The 21,897-nt window shown below is 43.6% G+C and overlaps 1 protein-coding gene across 1 annotated transcript in view; it reads left to right on the top strand.

The window, feature by feature from the left end:
• sytl1 (synaptotagmin like 1) overlaps positions 1-21,897 on the top strand; it is a 58,678-nt gene that overhangs the window by 20,985 nt on the left and 15,796 nt on the right. The window contains exons 6-9 of the mRNA XM_033045108.1: positions 8,178-8,214; positions 10,215-10,282; positions 10,983-11,156; positions 14,196-14,362. Of these exons, the coding sequence (XP_032900999.1) occupies positions 8,178-8,214; positions 10,215-10,282; positions 10,983-11,156; positions 14,196-14,362 (446 nt within the window). The remainder of the gene's footprint in view (positions 1-8,177; positions 8,215-10,214; positions 10,283-10,982; positions 11,157-14,195; positions 14,363-21,897) is intronic.

Here is a 21,897-nt window from a genome sequence, read left to right as displayed (position 1 = left end):
TCTCTAATTTAAGAACAGAAATCCTAGCTTCTCCCCTTGCCTTTGTGTGTATATAATCCTATGGTTTCTCATGCATTGCTTCAAATCGGTGCCACGTCACCATGAATCCAGTTTTCTTGATGTTTCATTGTGCACATAAACCATCTCAGGGGGAGAAAAATGTAAAACCTGGTGTAATCCTGCACTAACAATTGGGAGAGCACTAGGAAGATCTGCAAAGCTGAAATAATCTCCAAAAATAAAGTGACAGTGAAGATATGATGCAAATGCAAAAAACATCTGATAACATGTAAAGCTTTGGAAACTTAACTGAATATTCTGTCGAGTAGTAACATAAATGTTATTGGAAGATGTAAGGAAGTACAAAGTAATTAGAGGCATATGGATCTGGAATGGGAGCAGGCCACTTGGTCTCTCAATCCTGCTCCACTATTTAAGATGATGGCTGATTTGATTGTAACCTCAACTCCACATTCACGTGCGCATCCACCCAACCAAAGTTAAAACACCGCCGTGATCCCTGTTTGCCAGACAGAAAATAACACATTTGTACCTGTTCTCTGTTTGTAGTTTACTCGCTAATCAACTCTCCTTGCTAAATGTTACCGCCTGCGCCAAGAACTTTTATTTTCAGCTGTAACCTTTGATTAAACAAGGCAACTGTGCAATGGTAAATAATCACCTCGGAGAAAGTAGAAATGTAATATTACACAAAGAGGGACAGAGCCTGAGGCAATTAAAACAAGCAGACTGGTAACTGTCCAGAAGCAAAGGAAAATGTGGATACTGGAAATAAAAGCAGAAATGCTGCAGTTGCTAAGTAGGGAAAGCACCTTCTATGCAGAGAGAAACTGGTTGATGACCTTTCATCAGAATGGGAAAGTGAAAAAACAAAATGTGTTTGACTTGCTGAAAGGGGGAGGAGTGATAGAGCCCAAAAGGAATGTTTGTTATGCAATGGAAACCAAGATTGTCCAGACATTAGAAATGCTTTTGGTATCGTCTAAGAGAGAATGGTGAATGCTTATTAATCCATCAGTGATCTGTCTGGAGGTGTGTGAATAGAGAAAAATGAACAAAGCAGTAGAGAGATTTTAAAAAAAAAGACAATGTTGGAACTGTAGTATGCAAAACACCAAGTTGCTGGGAATTTGCAATAAAAGAGAATGATTTCAGGCAGAATCTGTGTGGAAAGAAAAACTGATTTGATGTACAAGTAGATGGCCTTACAACGGAACTGACCAGTTCTGATACAAACAGGAAAAGCTGGTCACCGGAAATCGTTGAATTCAATATTGAGTCCCGAGAGCTGCAGAGTACCTCGACGGAAGAGAGATTCAGAGCTTCCAGTTGCCCATTAATTTAATTCTCCATCCAACTTCCACTGTAACCTCTCTGCCTTTGGCTTCTTAAAATAAAACCCAATTAAGCTTGAGGAATATCAGCTCATCTTCTTCAAAGCATATGCAGCCCTTGGGATTCAATATTGATTGCAACAATTTCAGATATCCAGCTTTTTCTGTTCATATCAGAACTGATCAATTCAAATATAAGGCCATCCACCTGGAATATTAGTTACGTTTTTCTCTCTGGACAATTGCTACCTGACCTCCTGATGAATTCTGGCATTCATTTTTCCAGCAATCGCGATGTTCTGTATCTAACAGTTCCAACATGGTACTTTTCTCTCTCTCTTTAATCCCATCATTCATCTCCACCTAGTTGTACTCCAGACAAATCAGCCCTGATTAACAAGCATTCATCACTTTGGCTTAGACAGTATGAACAGCATTTCTATCACGTGGACTGCTTTGGTCTCTACCATATCACAAATTCCTTTTGCTCTCTTAAGTCCTACCCAACTCTGCAACGTAACACACACCTGTTTTTTATACTTTTCCCGTTCTTTTGAAAGGACATCAACCTGAAATGTTAACTCTATTTCTCTCTTCACAGATGCTGTTTGACCTCCTGAGTATCTCCAGGTAACTATCTACCTATCCCCTTTGTATTATCTTTAGAGTTTGGTGTTAAACTGGACTTACCAAGTATTTAATATTCATGAAAGGAAATGCACTTGGTGACTTAAATTCTAACTGTATTTTTAAAAGTAACTGATCAAGAAACAAAATAGAAATAATCCAGGAAATGATAGTTTGGTGAGCCTCACACCAGTAATAGGGAAGCCATTGAAAATGATTATTTGAGGCAGGATCTAGTATCTGGAATAGAATGGGATAATTAGGGACCGTCAGCATGGCCTTGTTGACCCACACCCCTCTGGCTAGATTCCTATTTTGTTACTTAGCGAAGAAGGTACATGTGCCTGAAACCCTGACCACCAGGTTCAATAAAAGCTTCTTGCCAGCAGCCATCAGGATCGTGAACATTGCACAACACTAATCACTATCTCAGCAACTATAACGATCTAGGTGCATTTTTGATTGCACTACAAACTTCGTTTTTTTTTGCACTATTATGGTTACCTCGTATTACAATTATTATTTGTTTATTATTGATTATTGTCTATTTATCTGCGTTATTTCTTTAATGGGCCTATTAGGCTGCAGCAAGTAAGAATGTCACTGTTGTGTTACTGATGCATATGACAATTAAACATTCTTGACTCTTGACTACATGTTCTGTGTTAATAATGAACTAATGATTAAGTTATCTATCAGTTGAAGATAATCAGATAATTAATTAAAACACAGCACTGCAGTCACTGTGTCGGTGTTACTGTTTGTAGGAACATACAACAATGCATAAACAAGATGCCAGCTTACAAAAAAAGACACAAAGTGCTGGAGTAACTCTGTGGGTCAGGCAGCATCTCTGAACAACATGGATAGGTGACATTTCAGATTAGGACCCTTCTTAAGACTTCTTTAAATAGCAAGCCTGCCCCAATGACAACAGTTGCAGAAAAAGTCGCTCTTAAAACATTCTGTCCCAGAACCTTATAGTTGGAATCTGAGCTAACGTCCATAAGGGAGGAGGAGAGAGAGAAGGAAGTAATAGATTATTTATCCAGATCATAGTTATACACAGATATAAGTACGAGTGTAGGAATGGGGGAATTTGACTGCTAGTTAGAGTGTCTGTAAGACTGAATAAAGTCAAGCACAGCTTATGTCTGATACGTACAGAATGCAATACTTGCAATACTTGCTGATAAAGTCTGTGACATACAGCCGGAATGTCGATCAGAGGACTCTGAAGCAGGAAGTTGTGTAAGTGGAAGTAACGCAGAAGAGAAAGACTGAAGTAATAAGGGTTTTGTAATTGGGATGTTCAATAAAACTCTTTGCAAATTAACACAAAACTAAATGCTAAACAAACTCAGCAGGCCAGGTAGTATTTGTGAAAAAAGTGTTAATATTTCAGGATTCTGTAAATATTTTATGAATACCAATATTTAATAATTAATCGTATTTTGAAAACCAAATGATTTTGAATTCTTTACACTAAAGTGGCTACTTTCACTTTTCCCACAATTAATATTCCTTTTCAGTTTCTCTGTGGGCTCTCTAGCTTACTTTACATTAGAATATATTACTTCAGTTCAAATATCCATTATTGTTAAAGATTTTGAATTATCGAGACCTAAGGGCTGATTCTTGTAATATTCCCTTGTTATAGCCATCCTGAAATCCCTGCCATCCATGAACTAACTTGTTTATTCCAACTTTTTGGTCACCCTTTTGTCTCCTAGTGATAGGTGGATGCAGGTGAGGGGGTGGGGCTTGATTTGTCAGAGTGGGCAAGAAGACTGGCTAGCAATGTAATCTTTCCCAGCAGACAAATACGCAGAGTACTGTCTGCAGACATAACAGTTTCACCCTTGGAGAGAGATATTCCAAGCCTGGCCGATGCCTCGAACAACCTCTCTTCTGTGGATTATCTTCTCTATTACAATACAATACAATACAATTTATTGTCATTTGAGCCTCAGTGAGGCTCAAACGAAATTCCGTTTCCACAGCCATACAAACAAAGACAATTTCCTACAGACATACACACAACGTAATTCACACAAACATCCATCACAGTGAACCCACTGTGATGGAAGGCAAAGTCTTTTCTCTCCCCTGTTCTCCATTTCTCTCCCGATGTCCAAGCCCCAGGCGGGCGATGATAAGTCCCACGGCCATTTTAGGCCGTGCCGGGCGATTTACGGCCCCGCTCCCGGTCTAAAAGTCCCAATGTTGGAGCCAAGGTTACAGCCCAGGATTCCTGTCTGTGAACCTTGGCGCACATTCCCTCCCCTCTTCTGCCTCTCAGACAACCATCTACTCATTACGGCACTTTTGCAAGTTGCAACGATGGTACTTATGTGGTAGGTATGTTCCTGGAAGGGATGGATCCTGAGCCTACAGCTCTGCAGCCACATACAAGTAAATAATTCCTGTAACTTGTGTTTAAACCACACGATGTTTGACAGTCAAATCCTGCAAATGCTATTTATGCTGCACCCCCAGAAGTGAGGACAGCACAGAGCTGGTCGGGGGGGGGGCAGAAGAACAACTACAGGACTGTTTGGAGTCTGTAGACTGGGCAATGTTCAAGGACTCGGCAACGGACTTGACCTCAAGGTTCTCGCAATTTCGCCATCTCGGCAACGGACTTGGCAACGGACTTGACCTCAAGGCTCTCGCAATTTCGCGATCTCCCGCAGCTGCGGGAACCCCGGACTTTAAATTTTCCCACGCTGGCTGTGGAACTCCCGACCCGACTGAGGATCCCAGGTACTGTACCTTGAAACCCCAGGATGACCCCCAGAGCCGACGGGCTGGATCTTCCAGGAACAACAGAGCTGGAGTTGCCGACTTTGAGGGAACCCCTGTTCGTTACAGAGCTGGAGCTGCCGTCTGTGAGGAAATCCCCGTTCCAGCGCAGGTCTGCAGAAACAGCAGGTACAGCAAGTACAGTACCTGGAAACATAGGGGAAGCCTCCATTGTGTCCGGAAACATGGCTGACGGGCAGGACTTCAGGTCAGAATGAAGCGCAGGGGACTTCGGCCCCCTCTCCCTACTATCCTACTAGCTAATGTACAGTCCCTTGAAAACAAAGTGGAAGACTTAAGGGCAAGACTGCTTTATCAAAGGGAGCTGAGGGAATGCTCTGTGTTCTGTTTCACAGAGACATGGCTCACCCCCAGCTCCCCAGACTCAGCGGTCCAGCCTGAAGGGTTCTCCATCCACCGCATGGACCGTACCCTGGCATCTGGGAAAGGGAGAGGAGGGGGCGTCTGCCTCATGGTCAACTCTGCGTGGTGTTCAGACGTGGCAGTCCTGTCCAACTCCTGCTCTCCACACCTCGAACATCTGACGGTGAAGTGCCGTCCCTTCTACCTCCCAAGAGAATTCACCTCCGTTATCCTGACCGCGGTCTACATCCCACCCCAGGCAGACGTCCGTCTGGCACTGGAGGAGCTGCACGCCGTGGTCAACAGACACCAGACGTCTTACCCCGAGGCATTTACCACCATTGCTGGGGACTTCAATAAGGCGAACCTCAAGAAATCACTCCCCAACTTCCACCAACATGTCTCCTGCTGCACCAGAGGACCTAACACCCTCGACCACTGCTACACCACCATCAAGAATGCCTATCGTTCTATTCCTCGCCCTCACTTCGGCAAGTCCGACCATACCGCGGTGCTGCTTCTTCCTGCCTACAGGCAGCAATTAAAGAGCGCACCCCCAGAAGTGAGGACAGCACAGACCTGGTCAGGGGGGGGCAGAAGAACAACTACAGGACTGTTTGGAGTCTGTAGACTGGGCAATGTTCAAGGACTCGGCAACGGACTTGAACGAATATGCCACAGTCGTTACAGACTTCATAAAGAAATGTATGGAGGACTGCATCCCTACAAAAACCTTCCGAGTGTTTCGCAATCAGAAACCTTGGATGAACTTTGAGATCCGCACTCTTCTAAAGTCCAGACACAGGGCATTCACCTCCAACGATACAGTGGCCTACATGAAGACCACATACGACCTTGTTAAGGCCATCAAAAAGGCCAAAAGGGACTTCTGCTCCAAGCTGGAGGATGAGACAGATGTTCGGCAGCTGTGGCAGGGCCTGAATGCAATCACCTCCTACAAGGCGAAACCAGGAGGCAGCTCGAATGTCGGTGAAACATCACTCCCTGACGAGCTCAATGCGTTTTACGCACGCTTTGACAGGGAGAATACTGATGTGCCTTCCCGATCCCCCATTCGCTGTGATGGCATTTCAGTCTCAGTCACAGAGGCCGATGTCAGGAAATCCTTCAGAGGGGTGAACCCACGAAAAGCACCTGGTCCTGATGGTATACCCGGTCGTGTTCTAAAAACCTGTGCGGACCAACTGGCGGGAGTTTTTACGGACATTTTCAACCTCTCACTTCTGAGGTCTGAGGTCCCGACCTGCTTTAAAAGGGCATCAATTATACCGGTGCCCAAGAAGAGTAAGGTGACGTGCCTCAATGACTATCGACCAGTGGCACTAACGCCGGTGGTGATGAAGTGCTTTGAGAGGTTGATTATGGAGCAAATCAACTCCTACCTCGACAAAAACCTGGACCCACTGCAGTTCGCGTACCGCCACACCAGTACCTGGACTTTGTGCCTTCCCCCATAATGGGAACCATTGTGGGGGGATGTTTTTATGTTAAAGCTATTTATTATTGTTATGTTTGTATTCTTTTTTATGTGCTGCATTGGCAAAAGGAATTTCACTAGGTGTAATCTAGGTGTATGTGACAATAAATCAACCTTTGAACCTTTGACCTTTGAACCTTTGATCAAGGGTGGATGCGATCTCGCTGGCCCTCCACTCCGCACTGGACCACTTGGACAACAAAAACTCATATGTCAGGCTGTTATTCATTGATTACAGCTCGGCATTTAACACAATCATCCCCTCCAAACTGGTTACCAAACTCGCAGAACTGGGTCTCTGCGCATCCCTCTGCAACTGGATCCTCGACTTCCTCGTCCACAGACCACAGTCTGTTCGTATTGGTGGAAATGTGTCAGCCTGGATAACAATCAGCACGGGAGCACCTCAAGGCTGCGTGCTCAGCCCCCTGCTGTACTCACTCTATACCCATGACTGCGTAGCGAACCACAGTGCGAACTCCATCATCAAGTTCGCTGATGACACCACCATCGTGGGGCGTATCACTGATGGGGCTGAGTCAGAATATAGAAGAGAGATCGAGCAACTGTCCATATGGTGCCAGTGCAATAACCTGGCCCTCAACACCAGCAAAACCAAGAAACTGATTGTGGACTTTGGAAGGAGTAGGAGGGGGACCCACAGCCCCATTTATATCAACGGGTCGATGGTTGAAAGGGTCAAGAGCTTCAAATTCCTGGGGGTGCACATCTCTGAAGATCTTTCCTGGTCCGAGAACACTAACGCAATTATCAAAAAAGCACATCAGCGCCTCTACTTCCTGAGAAGATTACGGAGAGTCGGATTGTCAAGGAAGACTCTCTCTAACTTCTACAGGTGCACAGTCGAGAGCATGCTGACCGGTTGCATCGTGGCTTGGTTCGGCAATTTGAGCGCCCTGGAGAGGAAAAGACTACAAAAAGTAGTAAACACTGCCCTGTCCATCATCGGCTCTGACCTTCCTTCCATCGAGGGGATTTATCGCAGTCGCTGCCTCAAAAAGGTTGGCAGTATCATCAAAGACCCACACCACCCTGGCCACACACTCATCTCCCTGCTACCTTCAGGTAGAAGGTACAGGAGCCTGAAGACTGCAACAACCAGGTTCAGGAATAGCTACTTCCCCTCAGCCATCAGGCTATTAAACCTGGCTCGGACAAAACTCTGATTATTAACAACCACTTTCTGTTATTTGCACTTTATTTGCAGTTTATTTATTCATGTGTATATATATTTATATCATGGTATATGGACACATTTATCTGTACTGTAGTAAATGCCTTACTATTTTTCTGTGTGCTTAAGCAAAGCAAGAATTTCATTGTCCTATATAGGGACACATGACAATAAACTCACTTGAACTTGAACTTGAACATTCCCAAATTGAAGTGAAATAGATGTTGAATCAGCATCTAAAAATAGTATTAATGTTACAGTTTTAACCAAAGCTCATTCAAGTTCCTCCAAAGTGCTATTACTCTTGTGTAAATTATTTATCTTTTACTTTCAGGCCCAGCATAATAGCAATGAGGCTTCAGTGACAAAAGGTAAATTTGAAGGGTGTGTGCTGGAGATTAAGGCTGGGTCAAATACTGGGTGTGGCAGAGCTTAATGCCAGGTGGTCTAAGATAAGGATTATGAGTGGCAGTTTGGGTGTGAAAGTCGGTTTCGTAGAATTGAAGGCTGGAATTCTAGGGTGGATGTGCGGTTTAGCTTTTCTACTTAAATAAATATTTTTGCTTCCATTGTCAACTTTTTAATCTTCCAACATTCACATTTTCAATGGAGGGCATTCTGAAACCCGTGTCAAGTTGGGGAGGCAGGGATAAAATGGTCCTGAGTTTGGTGGAGAACGGCTTCCTTCTGGCCTTACCAGGGAGAGGACTGAAGGTGGGGTGGTCCAGCCCGTGTGTGTAAAGCTAGCATGAGCCTGGGACTTGCGAGGGATGGTCGTGGAAGGTTCATGTATTGAGAGAGTGTCTTGAGAGAGACACCAGGCACTGTAGCTGTTGGGGAATCCCAAACACTCTTGGTGGGTGCATGAAGTAGTTGGTCGTGTGTCCACATTTTAAAGTGTGCCATCCAGGACTGAGATCAGGTTTGAAGGATTCAGGAGAAGGAATGTCAGAGAGCAATGGCATGTATGGTAATATGGGAAAGGTGGGGTGTGTGTGGTGAATTTTTTGAAAGATCACTGCCTTCGCAGATAGAGGACCAAATCTGGGTAGGGCAGAGGATTCGGGAGCTTGCGACCAAGAATTAGATCTGTAAGAATTTCTGCAGACATTTAATGCACAGGAAATTCTAAGCTGGGTTGGTGAGATTGTATTGAAAGTTGGGCCTTCAACTTGAGGCCCTGGAGGATTGCAGGGCCAGAGTACTAAGAGGAAACAATGTGGTTTGGGAAGAGAGAGTTGTAGATTGAAACATAGAAACATAGAAACATAGAAAATAGGTGCAGGAGTAGGCCATTCGGCCCTTCGAGCCTGCACCGCCATTCGATATGATCATGGCTGATCATCCAACTCAGTATCCCATCCCTGCCTTCTCTCCATACCCCCTGATCCCTTTAGCCACAAGGGCCACATCTAACTCCCCCTTAAATATAGCCAATGAGCTGGCTTCAACTACCTTCTGTGGCAGAGGATTCCACAGATTCACCACTCTCTGTGTAAAAAATGATTTTCTCATCTCGGTCCTAAAATACTTCCCTCTTATCCTTAAACTGTGACCCCTAGTTCTGGAAGTTCTTGAAGCTTGAACCTCAGTGACAGTGGGGAAATTAATTGTGAGGAAAGTTGAGGAGTGGGGGAGAGGTGTAAACATCTCTAGGAGGTGAAGAAGGTGGTGAGGAGATTGTGGGAGATGAAGTAAAGATGAGTTCTAACTCATTGCCTGTGAATTGTCAGGCAAGGGAATTGTGTTAGAACTCTTACTGTTCTAACTCATTGCAGCGGTGTGAAGACCACTGGTCATAGTCATACAGCTGGGAAACAGGCCCTTCAGCCCAACTTGCCCATGCCAGCCAAGATGCCCCATGTACACTAGTCCCATCTTCCCACGTTAGGCCCATATCCCTCCAAACCTTCCCTATCCATCTACCTGTCCAAATGTCTTTTAAATGTTGTTATAGTACCTGCTTCAACTACCTCCTTTGGCATCGCATTCCATATACCGACCATCCTCTGGGTGAAAAAGGTGCCCCTCAGGTTCCCATTACATTTTTCCCCTCTCACCTTAAACTGATCTTCACTCCCAAGGATAAGTGTCCTAAGTTTCCTCCTGACTGATTGAAGTAAAAAATCAGATTGCGATGCAAGGGGGTGACTTGTGAACGAAAGAGCCTGACTGAGTTTCTAGGGTGGCACAAAAACAAGAAATGGTAACTCCATTTCACCCTGGAAAAAAGTACATTTCCAGTCGCATAATGCTGAATAAACTGTCATAATACAACTTCCATAACAATACATGGTCACATTTATTTTGTGTGCACATTTTAGGTGTATTTTATTGCCATGTTGATTGATTTGTAACCTTTATGCTCTAGTTGCTGTGGGCAATGACTTGTTGAGAGATGAGGAGGACCACAAACCGATGCCAGTTATTACAGTGCAGGTACAGACCACGACACAATTCCCTTGCCTGACAATTCACAGGCACTGAACCATGAGTCTTGCCTAAAACTCGTGGATTTGTTTATTACTTGTTAGATGTTAGTTTGGAACAAAATTAATTTGCTAAGCAAACAAAGATAGATGGAGATCGAAGGCTGGGCATGAGCAACAGAAGTAAGAAGAGAGGTAAGGAAGGAGAGGAAAAGGGTGGGAAGAATGGTGAAGAGGATGAAAAGAGTCATACGAGAAGTGAAGTAAGAAGGAGAGAAGAAAAAGGGGAGAAGGTGACAAAGATAAGAAAAACAGTGAGGAGATAGAGATTATGCGAGGAGAAAGAGGAGGGTAAAAAGAAAAGGCAGAGAATGGAAAGAAATAAAGTGAGAAAGAGATAAGGAAGAGATTGGGGAGAGAGGGAATGGCAAGGAATAGAAGGAAAGGGTAGGAAGAAAGAGGAGTAAGGGTAGAAAGTTAGAGGGGAATGATAGGAGAAGAGAGACCGGGTTATTAAGTGAAGCTGAAAAATAATATCAATGGCTGGATGATGTACATAGGTGTTCAGCACGCTGGCCAGGAGATGTGCTGCTTTTTGCTGGAAGCATTTGAAGCCTGGTACTAGTTATAATGAAGCACTTTGTTGAGGTATTTGTGCAGGTTGCTGATCAGGTTCATATCCTTATTTTTTATTTTCTTGCCAACTGCAGAATGATGATGATGATGTTGATGATGATGTTGATGATGATGACACTGTTAGTTCCAAGTACAATAATGAGGCCAACTTGCGAGCAGAAGGTGTGGACATCAAAAGCTCAGTATCCAGTTTGCAATCCCCTGCTGTGGATGTCAGCGGTTCGATGTCCAGTTTCCAGTCTGCTGGTGTGAGTACCGATATTAACTGAGGATTGCTGCTTGTGCACTGGGATGTGTGTATATTTCACTTCTGCATTCACCATATGTAATGCCGTTCAATCCATGCTGTGGTACACATGGATTCAGACTGGTGTTGTGGCGTGTATTTGGCTTTATTGGATGTCTGCTTCATCTGTATGTGTTCAGTGATGCCATGGATTTCAATTAATCCTGTGTTTATCACAAATCTATAGTTACTTAAAAGCTGCTTTTTAAGTTAATAACCTAAGATTTTTGGAAGAAAAATGCACAAACATTTTTGCTCTTTGGGCTTCTTTGTCTGAGGTACATTTCCATTTTTCCATATTTCCAATATCACTGGAATACATTGAAATGTGGCAACATTCATGCTTTATAAATGTTTCCCTTCATTTACGCTATAAGGGTATTGTAGGCAAAGCTAACATTTATTGTCCATTCCAAACTCCCCTTGAGAAGGGGTAGGGAGTGACGTTCTAAATGTAAATGTATTTTTCATCTGCCAGACTCACGAAGAGCAGCAATTGGACAAATAATTGGTCTTGAATTGCCGATAGTTTATCAGTGCTACTGTTATTTAACTGAAGTTATTCTGGTCACGTTGTACATCCCAGAATGATCTCAGAGTGAATCTGACTGGACATTTTTTTACTTTAAAAGCTCAGTTGCTGATGGCATGTAACACATAATATTAACACAAGGCTCAAACTGTGCAGGTGCTCAAAATGGCATGGGAAATGTTGAAGTGTTGCCAGAAATCATTTCATTGCCTATCAGTCATGGCCTCTCTTCCCAACTCCATGAGAACCATACACTCTCTGTTAAAAAAAATCAGTCTATCTCATCCTCTATTGATCATACCTTCAAGGTTTTAAGGTCAGTTTATTGTCACATGTACCAATTAAGGTACAATGAAATTTGAGTAACCATACAGCCATACTAAGTGAAAAGAAACAAGACACACAACCACATAAAAGTTAACACAAACATCCACCACAGTGGATTCCACATTCCTCACTGTGATGGATGGCAATATAGTTCAATTTTCTTCCTCTTGTTCTCCCGCGGTCGGGGCAGTCAAACCACCCACGGTCGGGGCGATCAAAGTCCCCGCATCTGACAATTGGGGTAATCGAAACTCCCGCGTCGGGGCGGTTGAAACTCTCTCTGCGGCATGGAGCTCCTGAGTCGGCCTCTTCTTACCAGAGACTGCGGGCTTTACGATGTTAAAGTCCACAGGCCCCGCGGTTGGAGTTTCGATCCCCGGCAAAGGGATCGCATGTTCCGCAATGTTAAAATCCCGCAGACTCCCGCGGCTTGGAGCTCCGCGTTGGTGTCCAGGAAAGGTCGCCAACTCCACGATGTTAGGCCGCAGTGGGGACAGAGATACGATACGGAAAAAAATTGCATCTCCGTCGAGGTGAGAGATTGAAAAAAAAAGTTTCCCCCCAACTGCCCCTCCCCCTCCCCCACCCCCCACATAAACAAACCAAGGAACATTAAACATACTTTTTAACACATACTAAATATAACAAAATAGAAGAAAGGACAGGCAGATTGTTGGCGAGACAGCCACTGCTGGTGGCACCACCCGGTGTGAATAAGCATTGTAAATAAGCAGTTGATGTACATTTTAAAGAAACTGCGTTGTTTGACTATAAACAGTGCATACTAAGCCTTTTTGAGCCCCATCATACAGCCACTTTCCTTTGCAAATCATCCTAAGTGCCTGGGTAGGTTTCTAGTTACAGATATGGATAGAAAAATGGCACATGGAATTTAAGGTGGGCAAGTATAAGGCATTGCAATTTGTGAGGTGGTACATAAGAGGAAGTATACAGTTAATAACAGGACCCTTAACAACCTAGAAGTACAGAGAGATCTTAGGGTCCAGGCCCATTGGTCCCTTAAAGTAGCAAAACAAGTAGAAAGAGTGGTAAAGAAGGCGTATGGTATGCTTGGTATGGTGTGGGTGGAAATGTCAAATATTATAGAACATAGCTTTAAAGTGAGAGGAAAGGGTTATAAGAGAAGTACAGGGTAATTTTCTTTTTCACACACTGAGTGATAAATGCCTGGAACATGCTGCCAGAATGCTGGTGGAAGCAGATACGATAATGGCATTTAAGAGGTTAGACAGGCACATGAATATGCAGGAAATGGAGCGATATGGATCATGTGCAGGAGGAAGGAATTGGTTTTAATTGGCATCATCTTTGGCATGGACATCGTGATCCAGAGGGCCTGTTCCTGCACTGTTCCAATCTGCCTACAAGGCACAAATCTGGAATATGATGAAACACTCTCCATTTGCCTAGATCAGTCAGCTCCCACAATGCTCAAGCAGCCTGACATCATCCAGGACAAACTAATTGTACGATTGATATTCCTTCTACCACTGCAAACATTCATTCCCTGCATAATCATCAAACTGTGACTGCAGTGGGTACCATACACAAAATCTGTTCCATAACTCATGAGGACTAGGGATTCAGGTTCACTGGAATATCACCATATGCACATTGTCAATGTTGCACATTGAGTCATACAGAAGAGAAATGGGTCTTCCAACCCGCCAGCTATAATCCAAACTCAAATACTCATCAATACTGCTTACCCTGACTTGGAATTGTATTACAGTTCCTTCATTACCTATGGTTTAATTCCTGGAACTTCTGTCATAATGGTAAATAGGGATACAAATGCTAATCTTGCCAGTGACATCCAGATTTATGTATTAATTATTTTTTTCGAAACATTAATGAGTGAATAAATAAAGATACAGATGAATCTCTAAGCTTTTGTTTTGCACTACATCCATCAGCACTGTAATCTGATTTTGTGTACGGTACAATATTATAACTACTGAAATCAGTAGAGATCTTGAAATTTACTGCATCATATTAAATGTGACCACACACTTTGGGACTGATAATATCCATTAGACTACATCAATATTTCTGATACTGACACACTGGCAAATGAGAGAGAATGCATCACTAATTGCTCCTGTGTGTTCTATTTTGCAGCTCAGTGGCAGTATGATGAGTTTGTACAGCAACACTGATCTTGGATATGTGGATGTGAGCGGCAGTGTCACTTTCTCACTCCATTATAATGAGAGCCATAATGAGTTTCAGATTCATGTGGTGCAATGCAATGATCTAGCTGCAGCAAAGAAAAATACTTCTAACCCGTGAGTATGAACCAGTAGTTAAAGGTCCAATTATTAGTGCTCTGATCCAGTACGTTGTATTATTTGGGTAAAACACAAAGTGCTGGAGTAACTTAGTGGGTCAAACAGTATATCTGGAGGGAATGGATAGGTGTCATTTTGGGTTTTCGGCAATCTGAAACATCACCTATCCATTCCCTCCACAGATACTGCCTGACCCACTGAGTTACTCCTGCACTTTGTGTTTTACTCAAAAGATTTCAACTTCTGCAGTTCATTGTGTTTCTGCTTTTAGTGGGTAAAGTGATTTGGTTCAGAGGTACCTACCTATAAAAGTAGGTGTGTTACCCACCCCAAAAACATGCACTCATTTGCTGTAATTCTTATTGAACTAATCATAGCCATGTCCTCACAGTTAAAGGTTCTTGTTCTGTTCTTGTTCCCAAATTGTTACCTCTGGCATCCCTCAATTTCCTCCCTATTTCTCATCTGGCCTTAATTGTCTGCCGCACAGCATCAGTACCATTTCAGTCACTAAAAGCCCTGTCCCACGGTACAAGTTCATTCCAAGAGCTCTCCCGAGTTTAAAAAAAATCAAACTCGTGGTAAGCACGGAGAATGAACGTAGCGAGTACGTCGGAATTCAAGGACGTCTCTTAGCGGCTCGTTACGCGAACGGCAGGTACTCGGGAAGACTCGCTGACGGCAGGTAAGCACGGGAAGACTCGTTAAGATTTTTCAACACGTTGAAAAATGTTCACGAGAGCTCCAAGTACCGACGAGTGGCCATTACCGTAAATCTTCGAGTTCGAATCAGGGCAAACTCGGGAGAGCTCTTGGAATGAACTCGTACCGTGGGACAGGGCTTTAATGAAGCCAGGCATTATATTATAGTCATCAGGCTTGGCCATTCTACTATTTATAATCTGTCAGACTGTTTGCACAGCATCCAATGGTGAATGAGCAGGTGATTCCTTTAATTAAAATCAGAAGGCTTGGTCTTCAATAATCTTCAGTCTTGTCAGAATATCAGACATCAACACTGTCCCTCCCTGCTGTAATTGTGTGATGCTGAACCACTTTGCAAACATATATTTGGCTCCAAAATAAACTCCAGAATTATGCTACATGAAGAGTGTTTATTTTTACCTTCATAATACTTTATTGCCCAACTCTGCTCCAATACTTGTTGGCCCAGTTGATGCACCTGATTAATTATTACCCCAATGTTTAAAATGTAAAACTAGTGTTCAATGTTTATCTCCTTCCATGCTTATTCTTTACCTATCACTAGTGCTTCCAGCCCTACAATCCTCAACTTCTGCTCCTCTCCACTTCAGACAACACCAACTTTAAGTGTTCCATCATTGCTGACTATGCCTCAACACTTCTGAATTCCTTCCTAGAAAATCCAGTTCAATGGAACCAGGCTTTGTCAAATTTTAATATATGTATATTAACATACAGATTGTGATGGATGCAGCAATTTTAAACGGTGTCAAGGGTTGATCACTTTTTCAGATATAATTGGGTTTTGCAGTTAGCATTTATGATTCAATTTAGCTTTAAATTCAACATCCTTTTTTCCTCAATTTTAGTCCGTGGGAAACAAATTACCAGCCAGTGGCAGTTGCACAATTAATTAGCTAGCAACCTATTAATTACTGCAGCAGGGCTATCTCAGATCCTAGGAGCTTTCATTAGTACAAATGTAGAAGGCGTTTGCTAATGCTCTGTCAATTCTGCAGAATACTGTTAATAGTAAGATTAAACGAGAACTTACCAGTTTGAAGTTTGATCTTTATTTTATGAGGAGTAACGTTGAGGGAATACGTGAAGAACCCCGCTAGGACGCATGCGTGTCATTCTTCAAAGCAGCGGTGTGGAATCACAGATAACTATAATGACTAAACATAGTAAGATTAGAGAGAGATACCAGTTGAGTATATGATCAAGGGTGGGAGCGGAGGGCACGTATTCCCTCAACGTTACTCCTCATAAAATAAAGATCAAACTTCAAACTGGTAAGTTCTCGTTTAATCTTACTATTTTACTTCGGAGTCACGTGAGTGACTACGTGAAGATTTCAAAGCTCTGTGATTTCTTTCCATGGACGAGTCCATGACACACATCTGCCTTGGTATAGGGGAGAAATATTTTCGACATCCATACGGTATGTGGATGCAACAAACAATTTTATTAACAAAAGAAATCATAAAACCCCGAATATTGATGGGGACAAATTATATTACAGAACTTAATATAGGTTTTGAAAAAGTTCCAGTTTCCTCCACTGGTTTATTATAAAATTTACGGAAAGTTCCTTCTGTTGACCATCCTGCCGTTTTGAGGATCTGAGCCAATGGAACATCCAACTTGTCTGCTGCCGACGTAGCTGCAGCCCTGGTGGAGTGAGATTTAAAACAATTAGTATCTATACCTGCTTTAGTAAGTACTTGTTTTATCCATTTGGAAATGGTCTGTTTTGTTATTCGTTTATGAGGCTGTCTGTGGCTAATGAGCAGTGCCTGTTCTGTGCCTCTGATGGTTTTGGTTTGTTTAATGTACTCTTTGAGATGTGTTACCACACACAGTCGCTCATCTGCAGGGTAGTTATTGAAAATCACTTTTAGGCCTGCCGATCCCTGTCTGTTCTGTTTTACCAGTTCCTGGATGTAAAAATGTAAATTTTCCTGCGAACTGGTCATGGTATCCAGCCTCAATTTGTGTAGGGACTGCGCCCTTTGTGCTGTGACCAATGCCATCAGCATGACCGTTTTAAGGTGAAAGTCTGTAATGACAGGCTAGTGGCTGGAGTCCAGTTCCTTAGTAGATTCAGAACGATGCCAACATCCCATATATGGGAATATCTGGCCTTAGGAGGGTTAGCATTGAATATGCCCCTCATGAGCTTGGCTACCAAAGGGTGTGACCCCACAGGCTGTCGTTCCGTTTCTCTCCAGAGGTAGGTAGACAGGGCACTTCTGGCACAGTTGATGGCGCTGTACGTAAGTCGCTCGTCATGGTGTAAATTTACCAGAAATTCCAATACCGGTTGAATGTTTGTAGGTCTGTGGATAATGTTGTTCTGGTTGCAATACCTGTGCCATTTTCTGATATATACTAGGTATTGATTTTTTGTTGACTCTCGCTGGGCTCCAGCGATCATGTTCATAGCTCTCGTTGTTAAGCCCAGGTGTAATAAAGGAGCTTTCAGACTCTACAAACCAAAACGTTAATGTGACGGTGACAAGGATGACTTGTCCTAGTTGCTGGATTTACCAGTAGATCCGGTCTGTGTTGAATGGTGATGTGAGGTTCTAATATCATCTCCTGTACCAATGGGAACCACGGTTGGGTAGGCCAATCGGGTACTATTAAGATACCAGACGCAGAGTCTTGTCTTATCTTACTTAGTACCCGACTGATGAGGCAGAAGGGAGGGAATGCATAAAAGAACAATTTCCCCCAATGCAGCGAAAAAGCATCTGTAGCTGCTGCCCCAGGGTCTGGTTCCCATGATACATATTTTGGCACTTGGTGGTTAAGCCTGGATGCAAATAGATCGACATCTGGTGTTCCGTATCGTGCTGTAATTTCAGCAAAAACTTTTTTGTCCAACATCCATTCGATGTTCTCATTGAATTTGCGTGACCTGGTGTCTGCCACTAAGTTTTGTCTACCTGGTAAGTAGGTAGCTGATATCCAAATTCCTCTGTGGATACACCATTGCCAGATCTTGTTTGCCAGATTGTCACATGATGTCGATTTGTTTCCACCCATGTGGTTGATGTATGCTACCACAGTGGTGTTATCAATTTGTAATCTTATATGCTGGTGAGATAACCCTAAGCAATATGACTTAAGGCCGTGAAAAGCTCCCAACATTTCTAAGTAATTTATGCCCAAAGTGTGTAGCAATGATGACTCCTGTTCATTCCATCTCCCACCACAGCTGGTGATGGAATCCGTGGCACCCCATCCGAGAGCACTAGCATCCGTTTGTAGTGTGATAGACGGATTGCTGATAATGATTGGATTGGAACAATGCCTAATGTTTTCTTTCCACCATTGTAGTTCTAGTATGGCTTCTTTTGGTAGTTCCATAGGTCTATCAAAATGACCTCCATTGTATTTTAGAGCTCTTATTTTTGCCCTTTGTAAATTCTGATAATATAAGGGTCCGAATTGTGCAGCTGGAAAGGCTGCTATTATCTTGCCAATCATTCTCGCCACCTGTCTAATAGATGGTTTTCTTGTGTCAATGATTTTGCCGCAATCCTCCTCGAAGGCTATTGCTTTGTCTTGTGGCAAAGCCACTGACATAAGAACTGAGTTAATGGTAAATCCCAAGAAATCCATTGTTGTTGAAGGTTTCAATTTTGATTTAATTGGATGGATAATGAATCCTAGGCTTTCAAATAATTGTATAGTGGCTGTTATTGTTAATTCTGCTTGTTTTACCCTTTTGCCCAATATAAGTATATCATCCAAGTAAGCCATCACAATGTGTTTATGTTCACGTAGGAAAGCTAAGGCTGGTTTTAATATTTTGGTAAATAACCTAGGTGCAGAAGTAAGTCCATTTGGTAGTGCTCTGTATTGCCAGAGTTGATCCATCCAATTAAATTTCAAATAACGTCTGTGGTCACCTGTTATGGGTACTGAATAGTAAGCATCTTTTAAATCAATGCTTGCCATATAGTAACCTTTGGAGATTAATAGTTTAGCAGTAGCAAAGGTTTCCATTTTGAAATGAATATATTTTACAAAAACATTCAAATTACTCAAATCTATGATGATGCGGCAACCACCATCTTTCTTATGTTTAATAAAAATGTTGGACACGAATTCTAAAGGTTCGTGTTGGGTTTGTTCAATTATCCCCAGTTTATGGAGTCTCTGCAGTTCAGCATGTGCTTTTGCTTTATCTTCGCCGTTAAGCCTGAACACTCTGTTCGGTACATGCTGGACTGGAGGATTACGTGGTTGTAAGAACTCTATCGTATATCCCTGGATACTGCTTAGGATATAAGTATCTGATGTCAACTTATACCATGCATCCAGAAAAAAGTGTAATCTGCCACCAACACCCATGCTATCGTTAATAAGTAAGGGACCAGACCCACCTACCTCTATGGTTACCAGTGGTCTTATTTCTTCCCTTGTCCCCGAGGACGTTGAGGCCCCGGTGTCTTGATTTGTGTTGTAGATGGGTGCATCTTCCACGAGGGCCGGCCTGGGCCATGTCCTAAAAAAGACCGCTGTTGGATTGGTCTTGCCCTCGACTGTTCTCCGGAGTAGTCCTTGCGACCCATGAGTGCATAGGGGTGGTACTTCTGGGGGTAGCGTTTGGTAGCTTTTATAATTCCCAGGGCTTTGGATTCTTCGTCCAAATCTTTTACCTGTTTTGGTAGGTCCCCTCCAAACAGGTAAGTCTTTTCGGTGGTTGTTTCTGTTCTGCATAATCCCGCAAATTTTGGGTCTAGTACCGGCTGTATACTCTTCTTTCTGATATTATTCAGTTCATATTGGGTATTGCAGAAGAGGGCGAGGGCATCTTTGTGGTGTTGACTCATATCTTCCTCATCCAGGGTTCGTGTGAATGCCGTTATCCCTGCAGTGAGGGTTTTAAGTACTTTTTGTAGTAAGACATCCCTGGTCCTGATGCTTGCTCCTACATGCTTCCAAATACATGCGTTCACGGTTGGGACATTAAGGGATTTACAGTTTCCAGGTTGCAAGTGACGCCCCATGGTGTCAATTAGGGCTTGTCCCTGTAGCTGGTTCAGGGACATGTAATTAACACTTGCCGCTAACCTGGCTGGTAAATCATCCCCTGTGAGTTCTGGCTTCGCGAACTGAGCCACCATTTCAAGTAAGTTGCCACTTACCCCTTGCACTGAGTTGTCCATCAGTTCCTGTTCAGGGTCAGTCCAAATCTGCCCCGCTATGCTGTCCTGGGAGGCAATAGACGCTGAATACAGCCCTGAATAAGGTACTGCAGAGGGGCTGAATGTCTGCCCAGTAGAGCCAGACCCTCTCTGGAGTATTGCCTCCATCAGCCGCTCCATTTTCGTCCAGTGCTCTCGGGCACCTGGCTCTTGCGGCTTGTCCTGGACCAGCTGCCGCTCCAACGCGGTACAGAGCTTTCGAGCGCTGCCCGCTCGCGGTCGCTGGTCCCGCAGCTCAAACGCGTTCCAGTGATCTCGGTCACTGGTCGCTTGCTGCTCCTCCAATTCCTTCAGCCCCACAGGCCCCTGAGCGAAGGTGGCGTGGGGCTGTTCGAAATCCGAGTCGTCCGAAAGAACGGCTCGGTCGGTTTTGCGTTTAGCCTTTCCACCCGCCGGTGGTGAGGCTAACTTCGGCACAGGTGCTCCCGACAATGGAGACAGCCCTGCCGTCTGCCGCCGCTGGCTGCCCGTTCCTGCACGGCTCTCCCCCGCCAGCTTTTTTGCAGCTTTGGTCCGTCTTCTGTCCATCCTAGAGGTAAGAAAACGTAGATCTCTTACCTGTCTTCGCTGGTTTTATACACCAGCCCTTTAGGAGGAACGTCCTTCCTCCATCGAAATGAGTCGTGCAATGCGTGTAGCGTAATGACACGCATGCGTCCTAGCGGGGTTCTTCACGTAGTCACTCACGTGACTCCGAAGTAAAATACAGAGTACTACACTTTAGTGATTCAGCATGATGAGGGAACAAATGGTGTTCTGATTTTTTTAAGATGGCGTGCCCCAAGAGAGTGCACCGAGATGGAGTGAGCTAAGAGTGGGGATAAAATAGTAAGATTTTTAACAAGAAAATAATTTTTTTTAAATAGTGCCATACCATCATAGGAAGGCAGGTGCTCTATCAGTTAAGACCAGCACAACGAATGGAGTTGGTACCATCATCATCCTTTATTGTCATCATGCAAAGCAACAATTTGTACAGTGCAAAATGAGAAGACGTTTCTCAAGGAATACCGGAGCATCGCACATAAAAACTTAAACATTTCACACATAAATAAAAACAATCCAGTTCCTGATAAAAACAGCACGAATAGTTTTAAAAAAAGTGCAGGTAAAAAAGCAACATTAAAATACAATTTAAAAAATGTCATAAAATGTCCAGGGCAGCTGATTTAAGTGACCTGAGCCAGTGCCAGAGTTATTACTCAGTGCCAGTTATTAAATTGTCAGTGCAAAAGCAGCAGAATCAGGTGGAGTGACTGTTTAGCAGCCTCACAGCCTGTGGAAGGCAGCTGTTTAGCAGTCTGGTTGTCCGGGCTTTGATGCTGCGGTATCTCTTTCCTGATGGCAGGAGATCTAGATGTGTGTGGAGTGGGTGCAATCAGTCCTTTGCTATGCTCAGTGCTTTTTTCAGGCAGCGACTCTGGAACAGTTCTTGTACCGAGGGTAGCGAGACACCAATGATCCTCTCTGCTCCCCTCACTACCCTCTGCAGAGACTTCCTGTCTGAGCAGCTACAGTTGTAGTACCACATGTTCATGCAGTATGTGAGTACAGACTCCACCATGCCCCTGTAAAAAGTCCTGAGGATGTTGGTGGGAAGTG

This window comes from Amblyraja radiata, chromosome 27 (assembly GCF_010909765.2).
Source record: "Amblyraja radiata isolate CabotCenter1 chromosome 27, sAmbRad1.1.pri, whole genome shotgun sequence".
NCBI lineage: Eukaryota > Metazoa > Chordata > Chondrichthyes > Rajiformes > Rajidae > Amblyraja > Amblyraja radiata.
Note: the sequence above shows the minus strand (reverse complement) of the source record. Positions and strands in the feature narration are given on the sequence as shown.